Genomic DNA, 16638 nt, shown 5'->3' with positions numbered 1-16638 from the left:
CCGAAATATCAGTAAACTCAGGTTAGTAACCTCTTTGCGAAAACTTATGAAAAAGACGAGAATTCGCATGTCTAATATTAATATGGTTTCGTATATCTTTTCATATTTCTCACACTTTTTCACGAGCACCTTTCTACGAGGCTGACAGTTTTATAACAGAGAACGCATTTACAAGAAGTGAGAGAATTTCATAGAGACTTTATTACTGGTTATGAGCTGAATATTTGGTACAGAATATTACTTTCAATGTCATTTCACTTGTATTTTTATTTGTGGGAAGCATGAAGCGTCAATTTTTGTAATAATATTACAATTACTTCTTATCGTTGTCTTTATGTCTGAATGCTAAAGCAAAATAATTAAGAGTTATAAGTAATTCTGACGCGTAACAAATTAAATGTTTATTTTAATGGCTGTCCTTATTGAGTAAACCTTGGCAGTAAAAATCCATATTTTTATTTAAAATACAAAACACAGGTATGTATAATTCAGTTTAATCATCTATTAAATTAAAATAGCAGTTACAATTTCTATTCTAATGAATATTCTGATCTTATATAAAAAATAGAATAAAAACAGCTTTAAGTTATTGAATTCACAATCTATGTTTAAAGGATTAATTAACATGCCAGCATGCTAAACTATACCTTATTCAGTCCTTAATTAGAATACAAAATCCTATGCACTACATTTAACTTCACTCGGATAATTGCAAGCTAAGATTGTCTGATCCCAATGTAAACCTTTCGAACACTTGACTTCCTTCGGTTCATAGCTACCGTCAGCCTTTATCACGCAGATGTAAAATGAAGAACAGTCTCCTGCCTTCGGAGCATATAATCGACCCTGGCATATCGTAGCTGGTGTCACTGAAGAAGCTGGTGAAGGAATGGGTAAAGATGATGAACTTGAAGTCTCAGCCGCAGAAGAATCAGAATTAGAAGTAGTTGCGTCAGGGGACGAAGTACTTGATGGGCGATTGGTGGTAAAGGAACTGTCCAGTGCAAGATTAATAGCATTCAATAGAGGATTGTTCCCATCACCACATAGGCCATGGAAATCATCGGTCTCGATACTCCAAATCATGATCTTGTCAATCCCTAATGACTTCGCGTAGTCGACTTTCAAGGCGATGGAGTTGGCATCGTCGTAAGTAACCCAGTCGTAATCTTTGAAAGCGTATGGAACTTTTGCTAGTTGGTCGTAGCGTTGTGTCCAGGATTCAGTTTGAAGAAGGTTGCAGAACTGAAAATAAAGAAGATGATAAAAATAATAAAGATACCTATTTAATAGTCGTATTAGACTTCAACGTAAAGGAATTTTAAACTTAGAGTACAAAACCGCTTGTCAGATACAATAAGTAGCTAATGCAGCACGAATTCATTTTCAATTTCATATGCGGGAAAACAAACGTCAACGTCGTATTGAAAATAGGTTGTTAAAGATGAGAATAAACTTTTTAGAGCTGAACTTTTATCAAAATCCAAAGACATGTAGCTGCATATCTGACATATCTTCACGGTATTACACAAGAAGGTACAGCAACAATCCTTAACGATCAGAAACTCTCATAATTGCACGTCAAAGGTAAAATTTCTCGCGTCCTTGCGAAACGAAATACCGAAATTTAATTTATGCCATCTGCAGCTGAGTCGTATGGCAAAGTTTTCGAACTCCAGTGTCAGTTGTTCTTATAAAGGATAAGTTAAATATAAGTCGGATGTGTATCCCGAACTTTTGTCTTTGTTCATTAATGTTAGAACCGCATTACGGTAAGGGAGTGAGCAAATGTAACTTGAATGTTTTTGTATTTAGTTAGACAAAGATACGGTGTGTTTAGTATCTCTAAATGCTTTATAGGATTTGGGCTTTTTAGGATAATTTTTTTTTTTGGATAATTCGCTAGATAGGGAATCGTGAAAAAATTTGGGGAAGATCGTCGCCCAGCAATACGATATTATAGGCCTTTGAATCAAAAGATAAATTGATGTCTACTAAAACACGCGATGAAGCGAGCAAAACAAAATACAATCAATACAAAACCATTTCTCTTTGTAGACCCCCAACCGTCATATTCAATTGAATTTTTATAATTCAATCTAAGAAATGTAATTTCTCTATTGAAAAACTAAGCGTTTCATTTATGAATACAAACAATCGACTACGTTATTTGCTTGACCCAATTAATATAAAAAGACGATATTTTAATACTATTACTCGTTTATTTAGTTAACTCGGTTACTTCGACCCAATTCTTTTATATTTTACTTACATTTTTCTTTTTCAATTATTACAAATTGAATATAGAAGAAAAGCGTTGTTTTATAATGTGGACTTTGCAATGTGAATTTAAAAAAAAAATCATATAGTAAATTTAATGCATCATTTAAATTTAAGACTTTTTGTGTTATAGACCAAATATCTATATCATATAGAATCTAACCACTTATTAATGCTAGACAAAAATAAGTAATCATGTTCCTTGTACGGATTTTGGGGATCTGATAAACCGAGCAATCCATACTTACTGTACTTAATGAATCGAATATTTGCAGGAACCTTTTAATAAAAGTCTAAAATCACAAGATTAGGAGCCATTCTTACAACTCACCTCATTATATCCTAAGAATCCATTAGTAGCTGTATATGGTCCTGCTATACCGGCTCCAGTGGCTGCGGCTCTTACTCCATTGACATTAGCATCACTGAGGGTAAATGTTCTACCGTAAAATGGAACACCTACTGCTATTTTCTCTGGAGGACAACCTGCAAATCGATTTTCTAAATCTAGAATTTCAACTCAAAAGGCACATCATCATCTCTTGAAGACTTGGAAGTTTTGGAATCGAGACGGAGCTCTACAAAAACGAAGTTGGTGCCTTAAGTTTGATAAAGTATACCCAACTTGGCAGTCTTTTTAAGTGAAAGGTTCGACTCGCGACATCGCCGCCGAGGCAGGTCATACTCGTAATTAGAAAATCCAGTTTGATCCGAAAATAGACGGGCGATCTCAGGTATTTAAATGGGAAAAGGGGATGGGTACATTTTGATGTCAATCTGTCTTCCCCAGGTTAAAAATATTCTAAAGAATTAATCCAGGTGAAAATTGTTTATTAAATTATTGCGTACCTGCACCAATCCAATAGGCTAACGCTTGGTCAATAGTGTACAAATCCTCTTTCACAGCACCTTCATCGCCTTCACCTTTGTACAGCGGAGAGTTGTGACCAGTGACAGGGTCCCAAGAACCGTGCATATCATACGTCATAATATGAATGATGTCTAAGTACCTGAGTTCAAAAGTATTGTTTTAATTCAGAAAACAAAAAAAAACAACTTCTTAATTCCAGACTTTGGTTAATTAGAAAATTTTAGACCTTACAACATCAGACTTCGTCTTTCAATTTGGCCAGGATTATCAAACTTAACATAAAAGTCATAAATAGGCCATGTGTCCTGTTTCTACAGATAAGATTTGAACAACACACGACGCACACTACAGCAAGTGCTGTTTGAAAAACAATAACAAATATTTATACTCGCCACAAATCAAACACTAACCACAGCACTAGAAGAACAAATGTGATAACAGACCTTACTTATACATTAACATTAATGAAAACACTTACTGAGAAATCGCCGTTACATTATAAGACTGTGAAGCAGCTTCCCTAACTGAAGACACGGCAGCAGTCAACAGCAGTTCCTTCTTATCAAACGCCTCCCTGATCTCTCGTAACAGAGTAGTAAAGTTGTCAATATCAGCTGTTCCATAAACTGTGTCTCTACGATTGGGGTACTCCCAGTCAAGATCCAAACCATCGAAACCGTAACTTGTGATCATGTTGAGAGAACTATCAATGAAGTTCTTTCGACGAGACGTACTGGCGGCCATCTGGTAAAAAATAAGTGAAGTGTCATTAGCTATGTTGGTTGACATGAAAGAGTTTAATGATTGGATCTCTACAAATAAATTTAAATTATGATGAATTTATTATTATTTCATTTCGAGGCATCAAATATAAATTTATAAGAACAGTTAATATTTTGATCTTAATACTAGGTCTCTAGAATTTATTCGACAAGTACTTCAGCCATTACTTTATATTTCGCAAGCGATTCTCAAAGATGAACCTTGAAAACATTTTTGGTTGGCAACTGGAGTTAGTCAAGGACCACTTATACATTTTCCAGATTTTAAGCCTACTTGAAAAGCATAATTTAGGCTAAAGAAAAATTAGAATTTCCTAGTTATTTATACAAAAGTTACAAATTGATCAGATGGGAAATCTATTTAAATGAATCTTAGAAACTTCTTATCTTATCACTCAAGATAAGATAGTACCGCTTAATTTAAGTCCATTTTATGTAGAATAATAAAACTTACTTTGGAATACTTAGCTGATCCCTCGTTCCATCCCCCAACGGCGAGAAGTGTTTTTAGATTCGGATTTTTATTTTTTAATGCATTGAATTTTTTGAAGTTGTCTGGAAATTGGAAGAAGTAAATTAAATTTTAGTCTTTTGAGCATGCGAAGAAAGTAAGGTTAACCTAAGATGGATATTACGACATAAAACATTTTGGACAAGACAGGCTGATTTGTCATCTTTTTATCAGTAGTCTACACCCGAATTTTGACCTTTGAAGACCTATGTATGTAAGAAATACTTGGAACTCCTTTGTTTGTGCGATAACCAGTTGAAAGTTTCTAAATTTTAGCTACTAGTTAACAAACAAATGCGGAATTTGATTTCTAAAATAAACGTTTTTTATTATTGTTTTAACTTGTACGAAGAAAATCTAAATCGAAATAGTGAAAAATGACTTTCACCAAAGGAAATATATTTGTCATGACCATAATCGATACCCATATGTCAGATGAAAGTTACAAATAGCGTGTTTCAATAGTGCTAGCAAAGAAAAAAACAATCCCTGGCCACTTAAAAGTAATAAGAATATATTTCATGACTTACCCCGTCCATCAGACAAATCCAAGTAGGGATCCAATGAAATGATTTTCCCGGTATTATCGATTCCCGCAAAAGTGTATATCAAGTGGGTGCAAAGATACGGATTGATGTTTTCCACGTCATATTGTCCATAGCTGTGTCTGTAAGTGGCCCAGGTCCCATAGTAGCATATCACTGCTTCTGCGACGAAAACAAAAACGAATAAGCTTTTATAAAGGACCCTCACACTATAGAATTTAGCCCTTGCATCGGAGGGCGTACACAGACATTCAAGTAACAGGCACAAATACTCCTAGACTCAGTACAAGCGTTTGGTGATCAAACAAAGTTGGTTTGAGGTGGTGACCTTTTCGCAACAGGAAAAGCAATATTCCCATTATAGCAATATTTAGATGGATATTCAGCTTAACATTTTTATAAACATTTGACAAATCTTGACTAATATGCGCCTCATTTTCTTTATTATCTGAAATAGATGGGCCTACGCCTAAGGCTGTCTATCTATTTGGCGGTCACTTTTACAAGAAACGAGGACTATTTAATCTTCACGACCCATTTTTGGAGGCACCATATCCAAAAGACAATTAAAATACAATAAAAACAAAAACAATAATCCTATAGAATAGAAAACTCAAAACTACGATACAAAAAACACTGATGATGATAACATTAATACAGAAACAAGCACTCACTTTCACTGCTCACCAAACCAACTATTAAACTAAAGAGCGTCGACAACAAAACACTAACACCCAACATTTTGCTTAATCACTACAACAATGTTTGTTCCTCATAAAAATGCTTCCTATATATGCAGTCTTATCTCAAGTATCATTGAAATCAGATAAGATGCCAATGTCTCATTATATCTGCCGAGTAAAGTATAGTGTAGTATATTAGTATTGTCATTGCTATCTTCTGATTAATCAATTTGTTTTGATTTAATTGTATTTGCCGTTTGAATAAGCAATGGATCTGTTGAGAGTGGAATTTGATGAAATGCGTGAGAAAGATAATGAAAAATTGGACTTTTTCTATTAAACATTGCATCGTCAATAATATGTTGCATGAATAACAGCTAACAATGTGTAAAAAGGTCTAAATTTCATGAAAAGAAACGTTAAATTCACAATGAAAGAACTTTTAGCATTCATATCATGAAAAGGAGCAAAATTATAAAAGCCTTGTGCTCTTCATAGCTCTTTCGTTATCACCCACAATTTGAATACGTTCGCAACACAAAAGTAAACAAACAGCATGTTTTCTTAAGCCTTATAAAAAATAGAAACAAACGCCAAGTTAAAGTGCAATAAACAACAAAAGGCACGCCTCGTATTTTCGTTCTCGCTTGCAACGCGGAAAAAGAAAAAAAAAGCCGTCCAAGAGAACTACATTTTTAAATTCTCATTAGTTTGCTAACATGAAGGGCATTATACTTTCATTCTCCACTCCAAAACTTGATTGTTTACAAGCATTTTCGCGTGAAATTGATCACTAAAATCCAAACCGACTGAATCCTTGCGAATTGTGAGAGAAAATTGAATTTTTAAAACCATACACGGCTTTTATGTGAGGTCTAGTTTTATTTGGAAAAACATTGCGGTAATAATTTAGCGAGGCCGACGGCCAGCCGTTCAAATAAAAGTCGAAAAAATGTCTCTACACCCCACATGCGCTTTTTCGGCCTATGTGGAGTACTAGCCATGTATTCCCGCGCTAGAGCCGCTGTGGTAACGGCTAAATGGATTTCGTGTGGATTTCAAAGTTCTTTGTCCCGATATTGACTTTCAAGTGTTTGCCTTCTTTTTTAACATTTCCCTCGCCGTATCGTAATTCTTTGTGGCTTTCCCAAAGTTTTGTACATGTTTAGTTTCAGTTTTCCCGGCTATCTCCTATTTACTTTTTGTTTCTGTTTGTGGAATTGTAGCTTCTATCCATGTAATCCGAATAAATAGTTGTACAGGTCCATTTTGGAGACCAAATCCAAGTATAACTGTGTTAATTACTTTTATGAAATTATTGAAAGGAAGTGGTTCAAATAAATCATCATCATCATCATCTCAGCCCATAGCAGTCCACTGCTGGACGTAGGCCTCTCCATAATTTCTCCAGCGCGACCGGTTCAAATAAATAATTACCAAAAATTTAACACAAAGGTAAATTAAATGATGGTCATTTTGGCTGGCTTGGCTGGTCATTTTTTTATCATTTAGCTCCATTTAAATGATGAGCAAAATGATCAAAAAATGACCAGCAGGTCAACATGAAAAAGAATCAACAGCAGAAACTCAAATCGATTAACCCAAATTTTCAATAGGTACATCCCGTTACATAAATTCCATACATTTCCCTGGTAACAGGTACGTCCTCAAACGTATCCAACAAAACACCCCGAACTGACCTGCTCGTACCGTCAATGTACAAGTGGACTATGTATTGATCCTACCCACCTTTTTCGATAAAAAAAACTCTTTGTCCATCCCAGTGAATAGTGATAGTTCGTTTATTGGATTTTCTTAAAAAAAACCATTGCCTTTGCTCTTGCATTTACACTAGGTATATGCTATTTACGCATGCGAAATGACTATTTGAAATGTTGACGTGGATTTTATAGGATATTTCTGGATTTTGACGAAGTGTGATCCTGGCATTAGTGTCATAGAGTCGTCATTAAAGAGAGTTTATGTTACTTTTAGTATTAGTTTATGTTATTTTCTCAAGACCTAATTTTAAAACCAACAGCAACCGAAGCTTTAAATTTCTCATTGCGGGAGTGGTTTTCATAAAAAAAAATAGGCTTGTGTAAGATAATAAATAGACACTGAAAAATATCTTCATCACTATCATTCACAGCCTTTATCCTCCCACTGCTGGGCATAAGCTTCCCTTTTCTCTTGCAAAATTGGCATGAGCATGAGCATGGGCATGGCAGTAGGGACCTGTGCCATCTTCATCCACACTCACTCGAACCTACAGTTTAACTATATCGTCGACCAATCTTGCTCCCCTACGACCGGGTATCTTGGTAATAGAAAAATATGTTTCACAAACTAATTAGTTCTATGAAATCGTTCATATGATTCAAATCATTGAGTTACGTTAAATGCGTCACAATATTCTAATAGATTCAGATAAGATTATTAATAACGGAATGTTTTCGTTGTAAGAAATAAGAGTACTTGATATCTCAATGCGGGTATACGCAATTAATAATAATTTCGGCGTACTATTAACTTCGTGAGAAAAAATCAATGTAACACCATTTATAAATGCACCTCTGCAAAAGTAAGGCTTATTTCCATATTAAACTTATAAGATCACACAGGAACCTACAGCTTCTACGGAACCTCCTCCATGCTCGAGTTCTACTCATACAGAAGGTTTTTTATCACTCGCCAAAATAAAATACAACGGTGTTTCGTACCTACTACTAAAGCCGCGTATACTATGTTTGATACTTTTTACAAAGAGCAGCTACAATCCAACGTCGAATTGTCAAAAACTTTTTGAACTCCGACAAAGTTCTGTTTCAGGATTGTGTTGAGTGAAAATAACGAATACTGATTAAAAGAGAATAGTACTGTAGATTTTGAAAGCCCTTAAACCTTACATAAGCATCATCCTAGCCTTTCCCCAACTATGGTGGGCACGGCTTCCAGTTCACTCTCTCCTCAACCCAGTTACCAGGGCAACATGATACTCCTTAGTCAGACTGGTTGTCAGACTTTCTAGATTGTGACTACCCGTAACGACTGTCAAAGATGTGTAAATAACAGCCGAACCTATACTGTGAATGTGATCAGTATTAGGACCTTAGATTTGGAATGTTTAGAAAATAAAAACTTAGAGTTAAACAAGTAAGATTGCGACATTTACTGAAGAAATATAGAGCCTAAAACCACGCATTAGAGCAATAATATTATTATGTATGTGAAAGCGTGACAGCGCTCTTCACAGCATAGAGCGTCATCTCTTTCACACTAATTCACACCCACTTTAATATTTTTTTCAGAGGTGTTAGGAGGCCCACTGCTTTTTGAAAGAATAAATTTATCTTCTGTCGAACCCTGTGATGTCGACCAGAAAACTCTAGAAAAGTTGACAACGCATGAGAGGAGATTCAACTATCTATATAGACTAGCTACAAATTGACTGCTCAAAACAAGAGACTGTTGCTATGTGACAATATTACGTAACATGTGAACATGACTGTTGTTGATGCCTACAAAGGTAAAATTTTAAGATAAAACATCAGTTCATTTTTGAGGAATGTTGATTATATTATATAGTAATTATGATTTTAAAGATAGCTGTCTTTAAAATCATAATTACCATTATATTCAGATTGTTTGATAAATAAACCGATAATTATTTATCATGTGTGCATGTGTGTTGCTATGCATTGCCATGCACCAACCAAATGCGCGGCGGTTCAGGTCTAGTCAGTGTCACCAAATACGATAATGTAATTTTTTTGCAGTTGCGGTGGCGGGATTTATCGGGATTGCCTGACTAGTTTCTGTCCCAATCGGAGGTCTTAATCAAAAGCTGAAGCGGCGACGGGGTCGCAAGTCGAACGATTCCTAATAATAGCCTTGAGGAAGCCGTTCTTCAACAATCATGACTCCGACTCACGATACTTGTTATAATAAAATAACTGTTGGTCCTTTCTAAGATCGAAGACCCAATTAACACCTTTAATTCCTGTTGGTCTTTCCCAAACTACATAATACGATTAAACACATTAGCCGAATGAAACGCAAAAAAAAATTGTTAAAATATTAACCAACATACCGTCCACACATATTCCATAATATTTTTACTACACCCATAACAATTGCAATCACCGTTTATTGTGATGCAGTAGTTACAGGCGGTAATCACAGGGAAGCTGTGATCTGTGGAAAATCGTTAGATGTTTCATGCTCACTACACCTCAATTGATGCTAACAAACGGCACTGTACTAGTATTTGTCGATTACAACTCGTAAGCCTGCGGACGTGTGTGATATCGATAGCTGAAGCAGACTTTCTAGCCAAGTCACATTTGTACAATCCCTAACGTCTATAAAAACAATAGGTTTGAAGATGATAGGTCAAAGGCACGTGACTAATCAAAACGAAATGATTGTCATTGGCATACGTTTGAGCCATTTCTGTTGACGTCGGGGGCTGGTGTATTCAAGCAAGGAACGCTTTTGAATCTATGATGAACTGGCCATTCGTTTGGTTACCATAAAATACCTGTGCATGAAGAGTTGCAATGGATTGCCATGCACCAATACCCAAACGCGGATGTCTTAGTACAGCGGATTTGGTTTAGCTAGTAATATCCTGGCAGTACCCACTTCCTGCCCTAAGGAGGAGCCTGTTCAGAACGATACCCTCGCTTTACAAAAAAAATAAAGGGACCACCACCGCCACTTTAAAGAAAACTTATGATTGTGGAATCACATTGCAGGACTACATCTCTTTTGAAACTTGCTAGCCTTTTTCGGAGGTCGAAGTTTACTAATGAAAGCAACTTCGTTAATTTATGGACTTAAATTCTACTGTACAGTTTTAAAATGACATCGGTTTTATTGCCTCTAATGCCTTTGCTTACATTCTTTTTGCGGCGTCTCGCTTCCATGTCCCACGCGAGGATTGAACCCGCCTCACGCACATTGGGTTTGATGTGGAGTCTTTTACCGCTTGATCAACAGCATACGACACTGCTAGCACTGGATCGCTACTCCATCTTGGATTGTTAGTACCATCTCAGGACCAAATCGAGATCTGAATCGATTCAAAAGCAGAACTAAACTAAATAGTTATGGAAGGAAGTCCAATTCCAATTTCTCCTACTACAAGCACTAGCAAATTTTTAGTAAGCATTCGTAAACCCGTGGTACTTTCAGTTGCTATTGAGCATTGAATTTGTTTTCGGCCGTGAATGCACTAACGAGCAGTTCTGAAATTTATTTGACGCGTAAATTTTTATTTCGTTTTAGTTTTTGATACTCTTTTGTTTTGCGATAACTCAAGCTGTCATGTCAGCCATTATTTTTGTTTATTAACACGCGATTGTTTTTTGTTTATTCGTATAATATTTTTTTGTGTAGTTTATTTTATTGTTTTAGTTGGTATTTATTCAATAATTTTTTAATTACCTAATATTGAGCTGGTGTTGTTTCTACTTTTGCAACTGTGATTATTGAATAAGTTACTTGTTTTCAAAAAGAGTCTTACAAAGAGGTTAATTCAAACGTTAAATACCTAATCATTTAAGTATTTATTTTAGGTCCTTAAAATCATAATCCTAAGTATAATTTTAGACGTAATATTGTTCCAATAAACTTGAATCACAGATCAAATGACCGACAAATTTATTTCACAACGGTTTAAAATCCATAATGTTAAATACCAAAATATGCAGCTGAGCAGCTCCATAAAAGTACCATTAATCGACATCCCCGTGCATACTCGTGCGTCCCTAAACCTTTTACGAAAAGGCTTTAACGAAACAAATTATAAATTCAGTTAGGAAGTGGCGACACGTTGTTCTTAACAACGGGAATGAGATTTACTAAAGCTGCACATTCAATGAACGATTGTTAGGGGTCGTACGAACCTTGGCAACTTATCACCTGATTAGCTAACAGGCCCACGATAGGGGCACGTCATCTTAGGTCCGTTCCTGCGAGGAGTGAGGGATAGGCTCGAGAAGAAGTTCTTAACCTGAGGCCTGCCAGAGTCGAGCCGAGTATGCGCGAGCGATCCTCTGATCCTGGCTCAAGCAGTTGTAGTGGAATGGTGCATTTTTAGTTAGTGAGAGTACTTACTACTATTTTCACAATTTATCCTCGGCGTTGGTTAAAAAAAAGGTATAAAATGTATCGAAAGATCCCATTAATTTTTATAAACCCAATTGATTTTGGGAGAGCCCGGTTCCTTCCTAGGCATTGTTATAAACTTTCTGAGAGAAAGCAACGTCGCAACGGCAACGACCAAAATTTCGTTGCATTTCGTATTGCCTAAATTAATCATGATGGAGTAGCAATCTTTAATTACCGGATTCGTAAACAAGCGTTTGGGAGTCAAGCCAACCGTTGGTGAAATAAAACACCTCGCCGAATAATGTGTTCGAAAACGAAATCTAAGAAAGTGGTGATCAATACCTTGTCCTCACTTAACAGAGACTTTACCCAGCAGACGATATCATGTCACATGTATACATTATTGCACACGGTCCTCGCAATTAAACAAAATTGTGAAATATAAATGTGTAAGAATTCCTACAAATTAATCAGTAACAATTTACAGGTTTACATTTCTAGTAACTTAGATAAGTAATGCTTATGATTTACTTAATCGTGAAGCGGAATACAAAGAAGACTTAGACTAATATTAAAGTTGAGTCAGCAGCAGTGTATTTCAGGGGCCATCTTTCTTTGTTACTTGATCCTTAACAAGCTGGGTTTCATCATCAAAATCGAAGTGCTGGGAAATTGTCTATGTAGCGATTTCCGTCTTTCTCTCTAACCTCCTCACATGTTGCCACTTCTGCTCTTTCCTTTAGATGGTCTAAGTTCTTCCTTCCTAGCCCTAATATGCCTCTTCCAGCCTATCTGAGCTTCTATTATATTTCGTAATTAATGAGTTGTTGGAAGGAATTTTCCAAATTACTAATACTACATATTAAAGCACTGAGCTATGTTCCTAGTGATTACAAAATTACAAATAGTGTCTGTAAGAAGACAGATATTGTGAAAAAAAAATACATTTCTAATCGTCTGAAAAAGAATAGATAAATGTCATGAATAAGTAGATTTAAAGAGAAGTGATTACTGAATAAATGTAATTTCATTTCTAGTAAGCATGATAAGTGTTATAAGTAAAATACTTATGATAGTAAACTCGTTAACTATCACGTGTTGTTACTTGTTTATTAATGTACTTGAGAGAAACGGTTGCGATTTACTTATGTCGACACGTTTTCTATACTCAATCTATGTGTGCTCAAATTTCTATGAGCATGAGAATTGAATGTTTTGGATAACCCCAACTGGAGTGTTTTTTTTAATGGATAGATATTTTATTAAATCAATAAAAAGTTAAGAAGATAAAATAAATAGGTACATTTTTTTTATTCTTATTTATTAAGTGTAACAATCACGTTTTGTCCGTGGGAACGGAACTTATTTTCGAGTTATTTAACGATGTTTTTAGCAGTAGTGTAGTATGTTCCCATGTTTCTTCCTTTCCTTACTTCAGCTACAGCTCCATTGTTGTGTTTTTATAATTTGTTATAGCGAAAACAGAACTGCAACATCTATGAAAACTTTCAACGGTCTAGTTGCTACGGTTCCTGAGATACAGCCTATTGACGAAGGCAGACAGACAGACTGAAACAGCTGTAACGGAATTCCTTTTTTACCCTTTAGATACTAAACCCTAAAAAAGTGTAATAACATGTAATCCCATCACACACTTATTCCACTAAACTTGTTTTTCAACCAACCAACAAACCTTATTAAATTGTCCATTATTTCAGCAAACATTTAACAATAATAAAAGTATAATCGCTTTGATAACAGCAAGCCTTATTCTATTTACAAAACAAGACTGATGTTTGTCTCCGGACGTAAGCATTCAAAACACCGTTAAGGTTTCGTCGTAAAGATTTATAGCCAAGTTATGACTCATTTTGTAAATTTATTTTGTTTGGCATTGTATGTGTGGAATGCAGAAGTTTATTTTAGAAAGTACCCTTAGACCTCTACTGTGCCGTAGACGGACTGCTGTAGTAAACACATTTTATATACTTAATAGACCTAGTACACGTCTAATAGAAATCTTTTAATTATCGATTTCGGGATTGAAAATTACCTTTTATTTTTCAGGAAAATGAGACACAAATACGAAATTTATACGAATACAAAACCTTTTTTTGGAATGGAAAATAATGTTTTCTTAAAAAAGCAATGCGTTCAGTGTTAATTTCAAACGTTACTGTTCTCAAATTATTCTTATAGGTATTGTTAAGCGGACAAACGATCGCTATCAACGTCATAACTTTTTTTTAAGTCGGACGACTTCATATTTTTCGCGGCCATCTTGTGACTATGTAAACCCTCTGTGTTTATTCAATTTACTTGTCTTGAAAGAAAATGGGTTACGAAATAAGGGCATTATACATTAATTCCTTTGCTTCTGTTTACTAGAACTTATCATTATTGTGTGTTTAAATATTTGTGGTAAACATTTGCCTTTATCTCATGTTTGAATAAAAGTATGTTGCCTTTAAATAAGTTTATTTTTCTCCAAGGGAAGGGCTATATAGGAGAATATTATATTGACTACACGGATAGCCGAGTGGTTGAGGTTACCACGCTAAAACCACGTAGGACAAGCATTTGTGTGATCGACGAATGCTTGTTCTGAGTCTGGGTGTCATGTGCATGAAATTTGTTTGTTTATTATGTTTGTGAAAACCCCGCGACACAAGGATTAAATTTCCTTAGTGGGGGAGTCGTTTTTCAAACAATAATATAGAACCCTCAGTATCGCGAGTCAGACTCACAATTGATCAGTTTTCATTTCTCATTAAAACTCTTCAATAAGCAATAACAATAAATAATACAACAATAAACTCGAAATATGAAATGTAGATACATTTAAAACACAATATTCGATCGTTAAACCGATGATAAATGACAATGAAACAAATTTGACTTTACAACGGGTTCCAAAAGGAATTTGCATTCCACCGCTTTGCAATCATGATAAAAAAACCATTGATTCTTAAACGCTGGTGATTGGTGTTTTCATTTTGCATCCACAATTGAATTCCGAATAAAAAAATCGTCAAACTCGTGGATGGCCAATTAATGTGTTAATAATATATTGTTTTCAAAGATATAGCATACATTTTATTTACTGTAGGAACTGAGGACCAACTACAGTGCAGCTATTTTTTTCGTGATATTTCACAATTTTTTTCGGCCTTCTCCATCTGCCTACTATTTGCTTTGGAATATATTATCCCACCAAAAACATTAAATGTAAAAAAATGCCAAGTCTCTCGATGCAGTCTTTCCATCGTAAAAAGTTTTGAGATCTCATAGAAGCCAAGTCCTATTCAAAATATTTTGTAGTTATAAATCAACATTTAGTAATTGTATCAATAGTTTTCTTTATATTATAATTATAGTGACTTGGCAATGAGCACAAGAAGAAACAAATAAAACGGCATATTTGTAGGAGTTGAAAGTTACACACACCGCATGCGTAAACATTAATATCACAAAATTAATTTTCTTTTGGTTTATCCGTGTCGTCCCAACCGAATTTCGGCAACGGCAGTCAGTCTTAGTGTACTCTCGATTCATTTACTTTCATAAAGCGATGGCCCGTAAGGTATTCTTAATTATTGTATTGGAGCATGTAGTCGGTAGTGACCATCATGATTCACACATAACAAATAATCTGATCACTGGTCTCGTCAGTAACATTTGCACATAATTCCAGGCATCAAACAGCTTTTAATTTGTGCTCATTGCCAAGTCAATTAATTAAAATCCTGGTTAGATAACACGAAAGAATTTGTCAAAACATATAAATTTAAATGAAGTAAATAGTCTCAATTAACTATTTATCTAAGGTTTAGTCATAATTAATTAATAATATCCGCGAAACATAAAAGTATATAAATACTGTTGACAAATAAAGAGATTACTCCTAATTTACTTTATCTTAAAAACAAGTTGCATCATTTCTGACACCGCAAAGATTAGGTAGCTTTACAGCTGTACACAGACTAATTAAGCTTGCTAGTAAAATTATTTAACAACTGTTTACACTGTTGCAATTGACCTACGCATATTCAACTGAAATAATTATGTCATTACTCATTTTCTACCACACAAGAAGTCATAACAATAATCACCTTTTACCATTATAATAATGTTATAATAGGAACCAATAGTTTATTTTTATCGTACTTAGTACTAATTAGCATTACATTGACTATTGTTACATAATTTTAATAAAGTCTTGTCCAATATGGATTTGTATATGAATTATGTATGGCTAAAATTTAATTAAAATACCTTCACGCATGTGACGTAACTGCTTTGTACATATACTCTTCTATTTAATGATTATTGTTTTATCAATAACGTAAGTATGGAAAAAACAACACCATTCCACATAATTTTCGATATAAAAATCGTACTTCAGGTACCATTTAAATTAATTGACTTAACATTTAAATAACCTCTTAGATAAATAAATTAATTATACAATTTTATTACAAAAAAATCCCAGCGCGCATATCCACGTTTAAATTAACTTCAATCGTAAAAACTTCAAATATCACGACTTCAAACTATCAAAGTTAGTTAAGCAATAAGGATCAGATGTAAAAGAGATATTCATTACAAACCTATTTCGTAAGGCATATCAAGATATTGACATTACCAATGTTCTGTACTTATCTAACTTGATGATTTGACATTCAAAACGTCACAATGATAAGTGTTTAGAAAAGGGAAAGTTGGACTTTGCTTCATAGAGCCAGTTGCTAACTTGCGAGAAAATCTCTACAACAAAAGTTATGTGAACTAAGTACATGAATAATAAATTAATTTTAAATTATAAACGCGAAAGTTTATAAGTGTCGAT

At 34.7% G+C, this 16638-nt stretch overlaps 1 protein-coding gene across 1 annotated transcript; it reads right to left on the bottom strand.

Moving 5' to 3' along the window:
• Positions 1-478: 478 nt before the first annotated feature.
• On the bottom strand, positions 479-5764 carry LOC113499283 (acidic mammalian chitinase-like). The gene is made up of 7 exons (XM_026879702.1): positions 5664-5764; positions 4975-5151; positions 4388-4488; positions 3630-3895; positions 3130-3290; positions 2612-2766; positions 479-1245 (listed from the first exon to the last, which is right to left on the bottom strand). Exons 1-7 carry the CDS (start codon positions 5728-5730, stop codon positions 679-681), a joined length of 1494 nt encoding a protein of 497 aa, XP_026735503.1. The 5' UTR covers positions 5731-5764; the 3' UTR covers positions 479-678.
• Positions 5765-16638: the final 10874 nt, after the last annotated feature.

Source organism: Trichoplusia ni, chromosome 12 (assembly GCF_003590095.1).
Source record: "Trichoplusia ni isolate ovarian cell line Hi5 chromosome 12, tn1, whole genome shotgun sequence".
NCBI classification, from domain to species: domain Eukaryota; kingdom Metazoa; phylum Arthropoda; class Insecta; order Lepidoptera; family Noctuidae; genus Trichoplusia; species Trichoplusia ni.
The sequence above is the reverse complement of the archived record's forward strand: the minus strand, read 5'-3'. Positions and strand labels throughout refer to the sequence as shown.